The sequence below is a fragment of the Theropithecus gelada genome, chromosome 19, assembly GCF_003255815.1.
Source record: "Theropithecus gelada isolate Dixy chromosome 19, Tgel_1.0, whole genome shotgun sequence".
Lineage (NCBI taxonomy): Eukaryota > Metazoa > Chordata > Mammalia > Primates > Cercopithecidae > Theropithecus > Theropithecus gelada.
In genome coordinates this window covers 29,311,621-29,327,823 of record NC_037687.1, presented here as the reverse complement: position 1 = coordinate 29,327,823, position 16,203 = coordinate 29,311,621, and the positions used below count along the sequence as shown (strand labels likewise).

The 16,203-nt window shown below is 42.3% G+C and overlaps 1 protein-coding gene and 1 pseudogene across 1 annotated transcript; both read right to left on the bottom strand.

Annotated features, from left to right (window-relative positions):
* Positions 1-1,595: 1,595 nt before the first annotated feature.
* Positions 1,596-6,842, bottom strand: LOC112611917 (annotated as a pseudogene).
* Positions 6,843-7,114: 272 nt separating this feature from the next.
* Positions 7,115-15,638, bottom strand: ZNF534 (zinc finger protein 534). Its single transcript, XM_025365882.1, is given in 6 exon segments — positions 7,115-7,172; positions 8,078-8,198; positions 9,153-10,652; positions 12,203-12,331; positions 13,030-13,156; positions 15,567-15,638. Coding segments are annotated over 6 exon segments (1,950 nt in total). The 5' UTR covers positions 15,582-15,638.
* Positions 15,639-16,203: the final 565 nt, after the last annotated feature.

Below are 16,203 nucleotides of genomic sequence, written 5' to 3'. Positions count from 1 at the left end.
TAAACCCGGGAGGCGGAGCTTGCAGTGAGCCGAGATCCAGCCACTGCACTCCAGCCCGGGTGACAGAGCGAGACTCCGTCTCAATAAATAAATAAATAATAGATATAAATAGCTCTCCCTTATGCCTGTTACTCTATTCCAAACTTCAGATGAATTAACCTCAAACACCTCTGAGATAAACTTTATTGACATCATAATGTCAGTAATTTCTATATGTAGAGTGAATTTCAAATTTACATGCACTCTGAATGTAAATAGAAAAGATGCTTTTTGGCTAGGTGTGTTGGCTCATGGTTCTAATCCTGTAGCAGGACGAGTCACAGACAAAACTCCTCAGACACTGGATTAAAAATGGAAGAGGTTTTTATTCGGCTGGGAGCGTCAGCAGACTGGCATCTTAAGAGCTGAGCTCCCCGAAAAAGATATTCCTAGCCCTTTTAAAGGCTTACAACTCTAAGGGGTCCACTTGAAAGGGTCGTGATAGATCAAGTAAGCGTGAGGAATGTGACTGGGGGCTACATACATCAGCGAACAGAACAAAAAGTTTTACAGTGCTTTCTCATATGTCTGAAATTTACAGATAACACAAGTAGTTTTGGTCAGGGGTTAACATTAGTATTATTTTAACCACCAGGGCCAGGTGGTGGCACCAAGGTCATCTAGCTATTTATCTTACTTCTGTTTCTTTCCAACTTTTTGCTTTCTCCCTTTTCTCCTGTCTTATAAACTAGGGGAAAGGGGAGGTGGCAGAGAAGCTGGGAAGGACAACAGGAAAAGTGGTGGTCTCATTCCAATCCTAGCACTTTGGGAGGCTGAGATGGGAGGATCTCTTGAGGCTAAATGTTCAAGACTAGCCTGGGCAACAGAGCGAGTCCGTCTCTCTTAAAAATTACACACACAGCTGGGCACAGTGGCTCACACCTGTAATTCCGGCACTTTGCGAGGCCAAGTCAAGCAGATCACCTGAGGTTGGGAGTTCGAGACCAGCCTGACCAACATGGAGAAATCCTGTGTCTTCTAAAAATACAAAATTAGCTGGGCTTTGTGGCACATGCCTGTAATCCCAGTTACTCGGGAGGCTAAGGCAGGAGAATGGCTTGAACCTGGGAGTTGGAGGTTGTGGAGAGCAGAGATCGGGCCATTGCCCTCCAGCCTGGGCAGCAAGAGTGAAATTCCGTCTCCAAACAAAACAAAACAAAAAAACAAGAACCAAAAACACACAAAAAAACCAAAAACACACTTTTTGGTTTTTTTTTAAGTTGCTGAAGGGGTGTCATTTCTTGAATTAAATAATGCAGGATTTTTTTAAAATCTGTAACTGATTTACATTTGATTTTTAGGAGACACTGTTTACATCAGCTCACTACGAAGTAGATTTACATACAACTATTGCAGAAAAAGAAAGTTTCTTTGTGATCCAAACACAAAGAAATATTTTTTATGATCTTTTCCTTGATCATAAAAAAAAATGCAGTACTTTTAGAAGGTAAAGCTAGTACTTTACAGAAGTGCAAAACACCAAAACACTTTAAGCAAAAACTCCTTGTTTTTAAGAAAAAGGTATGACTTCTCGTTTTCTGTTCTTGGCATAAATTTTAATTCTTTCCAGTAGAACCAAAACCTCCTGAACCCCTTTTGGTGTCATCCAAAGCTTGAACTTCTTCTATGTCTGGATAGAACATCCGTTCACAAATGAGCTGTGCAATTCGATCACGTTATTTGACTTCAAACTTTTCTTTGCCAAAATTAAAGACTACAACACCAATATTTCCTCTATAATCTTCATCTGTGACACCAGCTCCTACATCTACAACGTGTTTTGCAGCCAAGCCAGACCGTGGAGCTACTCTTCCATAATATCGAGAAGAAAGTGCTATCTGAATGTCCATTTTCACAAGAGACTTCTCCATAGGTGGTATTGTGTAACCATAGGCACTGTACAGGTCATAGCGCGCATGCCCGAGAGCCAGGCAAAGCGGAGCTGCATGTTGCCCTCCTCCGCGGACTGGGCCCCCGTGCTGGGTGAAAGGGCGGGTCTTAGCTCCAGGCAGCCTCTGCTTAGGACAGCCGCCGGGGCGTCCAGTACTGTACTGAGTGGATGAGGGGTGGGCCCGGGGGCCCTGCGGCCTCGGCCCCTTGCCGTGAGCCTCACGCGTTTTGCATCACCAAGCAAAGTAGAGAGGGAAGGAAATGCTAGCAGAGTGCGGGGCAAGGGCAGAGGGACTCATTTCCCCCAAAGTTTGGGCTGGTTGGCCCCTCGGCACCTCTGGACGTGTGCCAGGCTTCCATCCTGAAGACGCGCGCGTCCCAGGCCAGAAGTGAAAAATCTCTGGGTAGAAAATTATAAACAGTGATGAAAGAAGTGGAAAGGTTACACAAAAAGTAAAGACATCTCATCTTGATGGGTGGGAAAAATTAATATTGTGTATATGATCACACTACCAAACGCAATGTACAGCTTCAATACATTCTCTTTCAAAATATCCAAAGACATTATTCACAGAAATAGAAAAAAAAGAATCCTATGGCTGGGTGCGGTAGCTTATGCCCGTAATTCCAGCACTTTGGGACGCCAAGATGGGTGGATCGCCTGGCTCGGGAATTTGAGACCAGCCTGGGCAACAATGCAAAACCCAACCCTACAAAAATACAAAAATTAACCAGGTGCAGTGGTGCCCACCCGAGGTCCTAGCTACTCAGGAGACTGAGGTAGGTGAATCGCTTGAGCCTGGGAGGTAGAGATTGCAGTGAGCTGAAATCGCTCTATGGCACTCCAACCCTGGCAATAGAGAGAGACCACGTCTCAAAAAACAACAACCAAAAAAAATCCTAAAATTCATAGGGAACTACAGAAGATCCAAAAAAGCCAAAGCAGTTTTGAGCAAAATGAACCAACCTGAGGGATATTACACTACCTGACTTCAAAATATACTAGAAAGTAATGGTATCCAAAACAGCTTGTTACTGGGATAAAAATAGACAAATAGACTAACTGAACAGAACAGAAAACAAAGAAATAAACCCACATCTTTGCAGCCAGCTGATTTTTGACAAAGAACATGCATTGGGAAAAACGACAGTCTCTTCAAAAAATTGTGCTGGAAAACTGGATATCCATATGCAGAAAAATAAAACTAGACCCCTATTTCTCACCATACACAAAAATAAAATCAGAATGGATTTGACATAAATGGAAGATCTGAAACTATAAAACTATAAGAAACAATAGGAAAACTCTTCAGGGCATTGATCTGGGCAAAGATGTCTTAGGTAAGACCTCAAAAACACAGGCAACAAGGGCAAAAATAGACAAAATGGATTATGTCAAACTAAAAAGATTCTGCACAGCACAGGAAACAGTCAAGATAGTGAAAAGACAAGTGACAGAATTGGAGAAAATATTTACAATCTATCCTTTTGACAAGGGATTAATAAACGGAATATATAAGAAACTCAAACACCTCGATAGCAATTTTTTTTTTTTTTTTTTTTTTTTGGAGACGGACTCTCACTCTGTAACCCAGGCTGGAGTGCAGTGGCGTGATCTTGGCTCACTGCAACCTACCCCCTCCAGGGTTCAAGTTATTCTCATGCCTCAGCCTCCCAAGTAGCTGGGATTACAGGGGTGCACCACCACGCCTGGCTAATTTTTGTATTTTTAGTAGAGACAGAGTTTCACCATCTTGGCCAGGCTGGGCTTCAACTCCTGACCTCGTGATCCACCTGCTTCGGCCTCCCAAAGTGCTGGGATTATACGTGTGACCCACCGCACCTGGCCACAAATAAAGCCAATTGAAAAACGGAGCAATTACCTGAAAAGACATTTCTCAAAGGGAGACATACAAACGACCCACAAGCCTGTGAAAAAATGCTCAACATCACTAATCATCAAGTAAATGCAAATGAAAACCACAGTGAAATATAACTTCACCTCATTAGAATGGACATCATCAAAAATACAAAAAATAACAAATGCTGGTGAATATGCAAAGGAAGAAAATGCTAGCACACTGGTTGGTGGGAATGCAAATTAGTATAGCCGTCATGGAAAATAGTATGGAGTTTCCTCAATAAACTACAAACAGAACTACCACATGATCCAACAATCCCACTGCTGGAAAGAGAGAAATAGAGAGAGAGTGAGAGCAAGCATGAGCAAGTGCACGACTGAGAGAGAGAGGCAATGAGAATAAATAGAAATCTGCACACGCATGTTTACTGCAGTACTGTTCTCAATAGCCAAGATATGGGATCAACTTACATTTTCATCACGAACAAATGGATAAAAAAGTATATATAGACAATGAAATACTGTTCATCCTTTTAAAAAAAGGAGGCCTAGCAGAAGGCCAACCAGAACAAAATTAGTACATTAAACAACCAAAACTCAGGACCCTCACAGAGTCCATTTCACCCCCCTGCCACCTACACTGGAGCAGGTCCTGGTGTCCACAGCTGAGAGACCCACAGACAGTTCACATCACAGGACTCTGTGCAGACAACTCCCAGTACCAGCCTGCAGCCTGGTAGATCTGCTGCTGGCTAGATCATCCAGATAGGAGATAACAATCACTACAGCTCGGCTCTCAAGAAGCCACATCCCTAGGAAAAGGGGGAGAGTACTACATCAAGGGAACACTCCGCATGACAATCTGAACAACAGCCTTAAGCCCTAGACGTGCCCTCTGACACAGCCTAAGCAAATGAGAAGGAACCAAAGCCAACTCTGGTAATATAACAAAACACGATTTTTTAACATCCTCCAAAAAATCATACTAGCTCACCAGCATTGGATACAAACCAAGAAGAAATCCCTGATTTACCTGAAATCAGGTCAGTTATTAAGCTAATCAAGGAGGCACTAGAGAAATAAAATGATACTATAAATGAGGAGAGAAATTTCAGTTAAATAGATAGCACAAATAAAAAACAATCAAAACTTCAGGAAACAATGGATGTGCTTACAGAAATGCAACACACTCTGGAAAGTCTCAGCAAAAGAATCAAACAAGCAGAAAAAAGAATTTCAGAGCTCATATACAAGGCATTTTTGTTTGTTTTGAGATGGAGACTCACTCCATCGCCCAGGCTGAAGTACAGTGGTGAGACCTCGGCTCACTGCAACCTCCACCTCCCAGGTTCAAGCAAATTCTTCTGCCTCAGCCCCCGGAGTAGCTGGGACTACAGGCACTCACTACCACACCCAGCTAATTTTTGTATTTTTAGTAGAGATGGGGTTTCACCATATTGGCCAGACTGGTCTTGAACTCCTGACCTTGTGGTCTGCCCATCTCAGCCTCCCAAAGACAAAGTTTTTGAATTAACGCAATCCAACAAAGACAAAGAAAAAATAGGAAAATATGAACAAAGCCTTGAAGAAGTCTGGGATTATGTTAAACAATGAAACCTAAGAATAATCGGCATTTCTGAGGAAGATGAGAAATCTAGAAGTTTAGAAAACATATTTAGGGTAATAATTAAGGAAAACTTTCCCAGCCTTGCTAGAGACCTAGACATCCAAACATAAGAAGCTCAAAGAACACATGGCAAATTCATCCCAAAAAGATAATCACCTAAGCACACTGTCATCAGGTTATCGAAAATTAATAATATTCCCATTCTGTGTGCTCAGACTTAAGAGAAAATGCATGTTTTCTCTTCCACTTCAAAAATCAGACTACTGTTTTCCATCTTTGCTAAACAGGAACTATTGCTATTCAATTGAGGAGGTAATCACCCCTTCCCCTGCATGATTTCTACCATGTAATCAGTACCGAACAACAATTATCCTCTTCCCATAAAAATGTCATGCCTTTAATGGCATGCTGTATTTTATGGCTATTAGAGCACAGAAGCACTACACCCTTGTCAAGAAAAGGGTGGGCGGAAGGCAATAAGCCTGACTGCTTCATGCAGTCATCATTTTATGTTATTCTCTACCCATGTCCCTGCTGTCTAAATCAGACAACATTTAATATAAAAAAGCAGTGTTGTTCTTCTAGGAAACTGAATAGAAATTATCTCCAGCTAGTGAAATCAGCCCTGTCATCCTATTGATTCTTTCAATTGATTCTTTCCCAGAGACCACAGTGAAAGGCTTGTAGAAGGAGGCACATATCAAGATCCCAAGTAGCTTTGTGCTGAGACCAGCTCAGTGGTGGAGACCCTAACCCAGCAGTGCTAAAAGACTTAAAAGACACTCACACAGAAATATAGAGTGTGGAGTGGGAAATCAGGGGGCTGACAGCCTTCAGAACTGAGAACCACGAACAGAGTTTTACCCACATATTTATTGATAGCAAGCCAGTGATAAGCATTATAGATTATAGATTACATAAAAGCATTCCTTATGGGAAACAAAGGGATGGGCTCTGGTTATCTGCAGCAGGAACATGTCCTTAAGGCACAGATGGCACATGTTATTATTTGTGGTTCAGGGAAACCTTAAGCGGCTTTCTGCCCTGGGTGGGCCAGGTATTCTTTGCCCTCATTCTGGTAAACAAACAACCTTCAGGGTGGGCGTCATGACCATCAAGAACATATCACAGCACTACAGATTTTGTTTATGGCCAGTTTTGGAGCCTGTTTCTGGCCAGATTTGGGGGCCTGTTCCCAACACTTATAGGAAAAAAGATAAGAATAATTAAATTCTATCATGTTCTCCAGTAATGGTCCTTGGATATCCTCAGTATACACAATCCATCTGTGTGGTTTTATCCAAGAAGTGTATTTTGATTTCTAGTGATTTGGAAGGCCTCAGGAAAGCCTGGGTCACATACATTACATTTATATGATTTCTCCTTGGTATGGAATCTCTGATGTTCATTAATGCTAGAGTTCATGATGAGATTTCCATACACAGTTTGTAAGGACTCTTTTGTGAATAAATTATCTGATGCTGTCCAAGGTGTGAATTGTGACTAAAACATCTTACCGTGTACATTGCATTTGTAAGGTTTCTCTCCGTTATGTGGTGATTTGCATTAGTAAGGTTTCTCTCCATTATGTGGTGATTTGCAAGGTGTAAATTTCAATTGGAGACATTGCCACATTCATTACAGTTGTAAGGTTTGTCTGCAGTATGGATTACAAGATGGGCAATAAGGCCTGAACATTATCTAAATGCTTTGCCACATTCACTGAATTTGTAAGGCTTCTCTGCAGTATGAATTCTATGGTGATTGGTTAAGGAATACTTGTGACTGAAGACCTTTCACATTGTTTGTTCGCTGATTTGTTTCTTTGTTTTTCTAGATAGGGTCTCACTCTGTCACCCAGACTGGAGTTCAGCACTGCAAACATGACTCACTGCAGCCTCAACCTCCCAGGCTTAAATGATCCTTCTGCCTCAGTCTCCCAAATAGTTGGGAATACAGACATGTACCAACACACCTGGCAAATTGTTTTATTTGTAGAGGTGGAGTTGTCCTTATGTTACCCAGGTGGGTCTGAAACCAGCCTGGCTAACATGGTGAAAACCTGTCTCTACTAAAAATACAAAAAAGTAGCCAGGCATGATGGCATCATGTGCTTGTAGTCCTAGCTACTTGGGAGGTAGAGGCAGGAGAATCGCTTGAACCCAGGAGGTGGAGGTTGCAATTAGCTGACATTGCACCACTGCACTCCAGGCTGAACATCAGAGCGAGACTCTGTTTCTTAAAAAAAGAAAAAAAAAAAAAGACTTCTCTCCACTATGAATTACAAGATAAACAGTAAGACCTGAACACCCTCTAAATACTCTGCCATATTCATTACATTTGTAATGCTTCCTTCCAGTGTGAATTCTTTTTTTGGGGGGCGGGGGGGATGGAATCACACTGTCACACAGGCTGGAGTGTAGTAGCACATTCTTGGCTCACTGCAACCTCTGTCTCCCGGGTTTATGTGATTCTCCTGCCTCAGCCTCCTGAGTAGCTGGGATTACAGGCACCCACCACCACACCTGACTAATTTTTTTGTTTTTAGTCGTGATGGGGTTTCAACATGTCAGTCAGACTGGTCTCAAACTCCTGACCTCAACTGATCCATCTGCCTTGGCCTCCCAAAGTGCTGGGATTACAGGCATGAGCAACTGCACCCAGCCTCCAGTATGAATTCTTTGATGTACAAGGAGTGAATTGTGACTTTGACCTTGTCACATTCATTACATTTAAAAGTTATCTCTGCAGTATGAATTTTCCAATGTTGTGCCAGGTGTGCATTTTATTTGAAGATGTCACATTCATTTGTAAGGTATGGATTCTAAGATAGTTTACAAGGTGTATATTTTAAGTGAAGACCTTGCTACACTTGTTACATGTTTACAGTCGATCACCAGCGTGAATTCTCTTGAAATTCAGGGGAAACATAAGCCTGGAGGAAACATAAGCCTGGAGACCTTCATGTATTCTTTACATTTGTAAGGTTTCCTTCTAGTATGGATTAACAGATGGATAGAGACGCCTGATTTCGTAAGAAATTCTTTGCCATATTTATTACTTTTGTAAGGCTTCAGCAATTTTTTTTTTTTTTTTTTTTTTTGCTCCTCTTGCCCAGGCTGGAGTGCAATGGTGCGATCTTGGCTCACCACAACCTCGGCCTCCTGGGTTCAAGCAATTCTGCCTCAGCCTCCCAAGTAGCTGGAATCACAGGTGCCTGCCACTTCAGCCAACTAATTTTGTATAGGGAAAGGATTTCTCCATGTTGGTCAGGCTGGTCTCGAACTTCCGACCTCAGGTGATCCGGCCCAGCCTCCCAAAGTACTGGGATTAAAGGCATGAGCCACCACGCCTGACAGCTTCACTAAATTTTTTTTTTTTCTTTTTTTGAGACGGAGTTTCACTCTGTTGCCTAGACTGGAGTACAGTGGCTCACTCGGCTCACTGCAGGCTCAACCTCCCAGGTTCATGCCATTCTCCTGCCTCAGCCTCCCAAGTTGCTGGGACTATAGGCACCTGCCACCATAGCCAGCTTTTTTTTTTTTTTTTTTTTTTAGTAGAGACAGGGTTTCACCATGTTAGCAAGGATGGTCTTGATCTCCTGACCCCATCATCCACCAACCTTGGACTCCCAAAGTAATGGGAATACAGGTGTAAGCCACTGTGCCCTGCCAGCTTCACTAAATTTTTAAGGCTTCTCTCTGGTATGAATTCTCCAATGTTGTACCAGGATTCAGTTTTTACTAAAGACCTTGCTACACTCATTACAACTGTATGTCTTCTCTCCAGTATGAATATTCCTATGTTGTGCAAGGTGTGAATTCTGACTGAAGACCTTGCTACATTCATTTCATTTATAAAGCTTCTCTCCAGTATGAATTTTCCTATGTCGTGAAAGGTGTGAATTCCTACTGAAGACCTTGCCACATTCATTACAACTGTAAGGCTTCTCTCCAGTATGAATATTCCTATGTTGTGTAAGGTGTGAATTCTGACTGAAGACCTTGCCACATTCATTACATTTGTAAAGCTTCTCTCCAGTATGAATTTTCCTATGTCGTGCAAGGTGTGAATTCTGACGGAAGACCTTGCCACATTCGTTACATTTGCAAGGCTTCTCTCCAGTATGAATTCTACAGTGATAGGTTAGGGAAGACTTGTGCCCGAAGACCTTGCCACACTCTATACATTCATAAGGTTTCTCTCCAGTATGGATTAGAAAATGGGCAGTGAGATCTGAATACTGTCTAAATGCTTTGCCACATTTATTACATTTGCAAGGCTTCTCCCCAGTATGAATTTTCCTATGTCGTGCAAGGCGTGAATTGCCAATAAAGACCTTGCCACACTCATTACATTTGTAAGGTTTCTCTCCAGTATGAACTTTCCAATGCCTCACAAGGAATGCAAATCGACTAAAGCCCTTGCCACATTCCTTACATTTGTATGGTCTCTGTGTAGTATGAACTGTCCGATGAATGGTTAGGGAAGACTTGTGACTGAAGACCTTGCCACGTTCCTTACAATCATAAGGTTTCTCTCCAGTATGGATTACAAGAGGAGCAGTAAGACTGGAACACACATTAAATGCTCTGCCACATTCACTGCATTTGTAAGGCTTCTCTCCAGTATTAATTTTCCTATGTTGTGCAAGGTAGGCATGGTGACTAAAGACTTTGTCACATTCATTGCAATTGTAAGGTTTCTCTCCAGTATGAATTTTCTGATGTTGTGCAAGGTATGAATTCTGATTGAAGACCTTGCCACATTCATTACATTTGTAAGGCTTCTCTCCAGTATGGATTCCTTGATGTTGTGCAAGGTTTGAATTGCTACTAAAGATCTCGCCACAGTCACTTTGTTTGTAAGGTACATCTGCAATATGGATTACTTGATGGTTAATAAGGCTTGAAGACGCTCTGAAGACTTTGTCATGCTCTTTACATCCATAAGGTTTTCCCCTAATGTGTATTTTCTGTTCTTGTGGGAGTATTGTAGAAAAAACAAAATCATTTTTGTAGTTATTAAAAATATGGGTTTTGACATTGGAAAAACTTATTTGAACTGGTAAAACTGAAGAATTGTCACTGATAGATTTTTCAACATGCTTACATCCATAAGTATTCCTTACAGCTTGAAGTGGCTGCCATTCAGCCAGATGTAACTGAAGAGTTAATCCATGTTGATTTTTAAGTGGCTTATTTCCTGCATTGCTTCCCAATTTAGAACTCTTCTCTAGAAAAGCAAGAAAACATTGGAACTTAATCCCTGATTCTGGCATGTTTAAAGTCTGACAGAAAACAAGATTCTGGATCACTTGACTCAGACATTGAAAGTATCAGCATGCTTTGCTTTTATTGAGATGGAGTCTCACACTGTCACTCAGGCCAGAGTGCAATGGTGTGATCTTAGCTCACTAGAACCTCTGCCCCCTGGGTTTAAGCAATTCTCCCTCCCGAGTAGCTGGGATTACAGGTGACTGCCACCACGCCTGGCTAACTTTATGTATTTTTAGTAGAGACGGGGTTTCACTATGTTGGTCAGGCTGGTCTCAAACTCCTGACTCGTGATCCACCTGCCTCAGCCTCCCAAAGTGCTGGGATTACAGGCATGAGCCACCGTGCCAGGCCAGTATCAGCATACTTTGTATAACATGTTGGTAATGCAGAAAACACAAGGGAGTGAGGTGATGTACTGGAGCATCTGGAATCTGCAGGAGTTAGGGGAACTATGGGAGAGCTTGAGAGAGATTATAAGCAGACAAATAAAAGAGAAACTAACAGCTTCTGTGAAAAAGCAGGGATAAGTCTCTTAAGGAAAATAAGATATTTAAGAGCAGCAGTGTAGACATTTGTAATACTACTTTCACAAAGTCAGGAAAGATATAGCCCAGAAAAGAATCGAGTGTTCATATACCCTTACAAGAAGTAAAGTCTCCCACAGCACATTATAAAAAATAACTGAAAAAAGTGGTTGTTTTCCCAAACCTAAACCAAAAACTACTATAAAGGCCTATGAAAAGATGAGAAAATATGGCTAAAAGAATAACAAATAAATATATAAATAAATAAAACTCCAGATACAAAAATAAAAGATAACAGAGACAGAAAATTAAATAAAATGAGAAAAATAATACGTGAAAAGAATGAGGATAACAAACATGGGAAATCATTAAAAACAAGAGAACAGGCTAGGCGCAGTGGCTCAAGCCTGTAATCCCAGCACTTTGGGAGGCCGAGACGGGTGGATCACGAGGTCAGGAGATCGAGACCATCCTGGCTAACCCGGTGAAACCCAGTCTCTACTAAAAAATACAAAAAACTAGCCTGGCGTGGTGGCGGGCGCCTGTAGTCCCAGCTACTCGGGAGGCTGAGGCAGGAGAATGGCGTGAGTGAACCCGGGAGGCAGAGCTTGCAGTGAGCTGAGATCGCACCACTGCACTCCAGCCTGGGCGACCAAGCAAGACTCCGTCTCAAAAAAAAAAAAAAAAAGACAATTGTCTGTTCACAACTCAAAGGATTTCAACTTTGGTTTTCCCACAGAATTCTCCCACTTGCAGAGTTTCCCAAACACTATGTAATAGTGTGGCTTTGCAGAGTATAGTGGCTCAAGCCTGTAATCCCAACATTTTGGAAGACCAGCCAGAAGGATCATCCCTAAGTCCAGGAGTTTAAGGCGGCTGTGAGCTATGATTGCCACTGCACTCTAGCATAGATGACAAAGTGAGACCCTGTCTCAAAAAACAAAAATTATGGGGCCTCCACTCTGCCCACCCGAATTCTCACCTGTTTTCACACCTTTGATGTACTCCCTGCCATTTGGATTGTTTGCTACTTTCACATCACTCTGCAGAGTCCAGGGATCTCTCTTTTGCTCCAAAATGGAGATAACACTCAGGTCAGGAAGACAGATTCCTATTTATAAAAAGAAAGAATAAATGTGTGCTGTGGCATCTCCGAAGTCCAAGCCCTATATTTAGGTAGGAGAGAGCCTATTACAAATTAATCAAGAATATTTCACAAATTCATCCACTGACTGCCACCTTCTGAATGCTGAGGGAACATTGTAACATGTAGACACCACGCCCCCTTTCAAGAACTACTGAATCAAAAGCACAGGGGTATAAAACAGGGAACTGAATAATTATTAAGTCTGTCATAAGGTTTCAGGCTTACTTCAGCAGTGGTGCCACCAATGACGAATCATGAAGGAAGCAGAATATCTGAAGAAAGGGGACTTTTTTTTTTTTGAGACACAGTCTCACTCTGTCGCCCAGGCTTGAGTGCAGTGGCATGATCTCAGCTCACTGCAGCCCCTGCCTCCCAGGTTCAAGCAATTCTTCTGCTTCAGCCTCCCGAGTGGCTGGGACTACAGGCATGTACCACCATGCCTGACTAATCTTTGCATTTTTAGTAGGGATGGGGTTTCACCATGTTGATCAGGCTGGTGTAAGGGGACATTTCAAGTCCAGAAAGGATAATGTTTTTCATTTCTCAGTCATCAGGTTTCAATCTCAGTCAAGCAATGCAGGGGCTCCCAAGAGACAGACAAGAGAAAATGCAAAAAGATATACCAGAGCAGATCCAGGCTTCTGGAGGAACATTATCCTCACCTAGGGAGACCAGGTTCCTGTAGTTCTCTAACATCACATCCCTGTATAAAGCTTTCTGCCCAGGGTTCAGGCATTTCCACTCCTCCTGAGAGAATTCTATGGCCACATCCCTGAATAACAATTGTCCCTAAAAGGAAATCCACATTTCAAAAACAGGATATGGAGAGAGTACTTATCTTCAAAGAGAATAAGAAGATAGTTGGAAGGATTGACTGCATTGAAGTGAGCATTGTGACAAATCCACATTAACGTATTCTTGAGTTAGTTATGTGTCTGTGATTGTGTTTTATTACACTTTTCCATAAGAAGTGGTGACATTCTTTAAATCAGAGTACATGTTTCATTTTGTGGATAATACAAGTAATACAAACAAAAAATTAAACCACGGTTATCTCTACAGAAATGTTAGGTATTATTGCCGGGCACGGTGGCTCACGCCTGTAATCTCAGCACTTTGGGAGACAGAGGCGGGTGGATCATGAGGTCAGGAGATCAAGACCATCCTGGCCACACGGTGAAACCCCATCTCTACTAAAAATACAAAAAATTAGCCAGGTGTGGTGGGGGGCGCCTATAGTCTCAGCTACTCAGGAGGCTGAGGCAGGAGAATGGCGTGAATCCAGGAGATGGAGCTTGCAGTGAGCCGAGATTGCACCACTGTACTCCAGCTTCAGCAACAGAGCGAGACTCCATCTCAAAAAAAAAAAAAAAAAAAAAGAAAAGAAAAGAAAAAGAAATGTGAGGTATTATTTTTGACACATCTAGTGATATTTAGTATCTACCTGAGATACAAGTGTGTCTTCAGAGATGACAATGTCTACAGTGCTCTTTCTCTTTTTGAGATAGGATCTTACTGTTTCCCAGATTGGAATGCAGGGGTGTGATATCGACTCACTGAAACCCCTGCCTCCCAGGCTCAAGTAATCCTCTAACCTCAGCCTCCCGAGTAGCTGGGACTACAGGCTCACACCACTATGCCCAGCTAATTTTTGTATGTTTTGTAGAGACAGAGTCTCATCAGGTTGTCCAAGCTGGTCTCAAACCCCTAAGCTCAAGCAATCCTCCCACCTCAGCCTACAAAAATGCTGGGATTACAGGCATGAGCTACCACATCCGACCTATAGTGGTTTTTAAAAATGATCAAAATCTGGGCCATGGGTGGTGACTCACGCCTGTAATCCCAGCACTTTGGGAGGCCGAAGCAGGTGGATCAGGAGCTCAGGAGTTCAAGACCAGCCTGGTCAACATGGTGAAACCCCATCTCTGCTAAAAATACAAAAAATTAGCTGGGCATGGAGTTGTGCACCTCTAATCCCAGCTACTCAGGAGGCTGAGGCAGGAGAATGGCTTGAACCTGGGAGGCAGAGGTTGCAGTGAGCCGAGGCTGTGCCATTGCACTCCAGCCTGGGTGACAGGGTGAGACCCTGTCTCAAAAAAAATAAAATACAATAAAATTTTAAAATGGCCAAAATCTGAAAACTGTGATAACAGTAGCAATGGCTGAATAGAACACTTCCCATGTGATAGGCACTATTCTAAATGATTTACATGAACTAACTGGTATAGCAACAAAAGCCAATGAAAGAATGATCTGTTCCTATCTTACTGAAGAGACAACTCTTTCACATGCACGCTAGCTTGCCCCAGGTGTGAGGGCTGAAACAGCAGAGTAAGCACCAGATCCCAGGTCTCTGAGCATGAGAATCAAACCTAAAGAACCAAACAGTTAAGTAACAGATCAGCATCAAAAGTCAATTGACAATTACCTAATTCAGTAAATTCAAAACAACTTCAAGGATTAAAAACATGGAATTGCCTAAAAGTTCATCATATGTGCATATATATAATAGATATCCCCATAATACATTACTATAAGATTCTTTTAGCCATTGCCTCATTAACATAATGTAGAAAAATTTGAATATCCTGATAAATAGATATAATTTCAACTGATAAAATATATATAATATAAAATTATGACATGCTATTTATAAAACACTATAGGCTTGCTCATCTGTGCACTCATGCAAACATATCACATGTACACACTTATATATACTAACACTCATATACATTAGTACACATATACATGTATATGGCTGAGATCACAAAACCACACTCCAGCCTGGGCAACAGAGTGAGACTCTGTCTCAAAAAAAAAAAAAAAAAAGGAATTCCACATGCAGCTTCTCTAGTCCTAGTCCACAGAACACTCTCAGTGCATCCAGATGTGGCCCCTGAACAATCCCTGCTGCCCAACAGTACTGACACCACAGGGCCCTCATCCCATCTCCTTCCATGTCTGGATGTGAGCCCCTTGCAGGTCCATGCCCAGTGGGACCTCTTCCCAAGTTCATGTCACTGGGTAATAGGCAACTGGAATCTTAAGTGGAAGTGAAAGGAACTGGAAGAAGCCATGGGTAAGTGCAATGAAATGAGTCAGGCAGGATCCTTCAGAGTCAGAGATTGGCAACTCCAATGCCTGGCATTTCAGGAAGAAACAGAGACAGAAGAATCCACTGAGAATATTACCTTACATGAGTGAGGGCCATTCCTGACTTCTTTTCTTTCCTCTTCTGAGTTGCTTCCTTGCATAATATGTCTCTTTGAAAGTGAATCCTAATATCAAAAATAATGCTGTTTAGGGCTTAGAATTAACACACCTACTTCCTGTGCCATAGCCTCACATGTGGGGAAAAGAAAGAGATCAGCCTGTTACCGTGTCTATATAGAAAGAAGTAGACATAAGAGACTCCATTTTGTTCTGTATTTGAGATGCTGTTAATCTGTGACCCTACCCCCAACCTTGTCCTTGCAAGGACATGCGCTGTGGTGACTCAAGGTTTAATGGATTTTGGGCTGTGCAGGATGTGTCTTTGTTAAACAAGTGCCTGAAGGCAGCTTGCTGGTTAAAAGTCATCACCATTCTCTTTTTTTTTTTTTTTTTTTTGAGACAGAGTCTCACTCTGTCGCCCAGGCGGGAGTGCAGTGGTCGGATCTCAGCTCACTGCAAGCTCCGCCTCCCGGGTTTACGCCATTCTCCTGCCTCAGCCTCCCAAGTAGCTGGGACTACAGGCGCCCGCCACCTAGCTCGGCTAGTTTTTTTGTACTTTTTAGTAGAGACGGGGTTTCACCGTGTTCACCAGGATGGTCTCGATCTCCTGACCTCGTGAT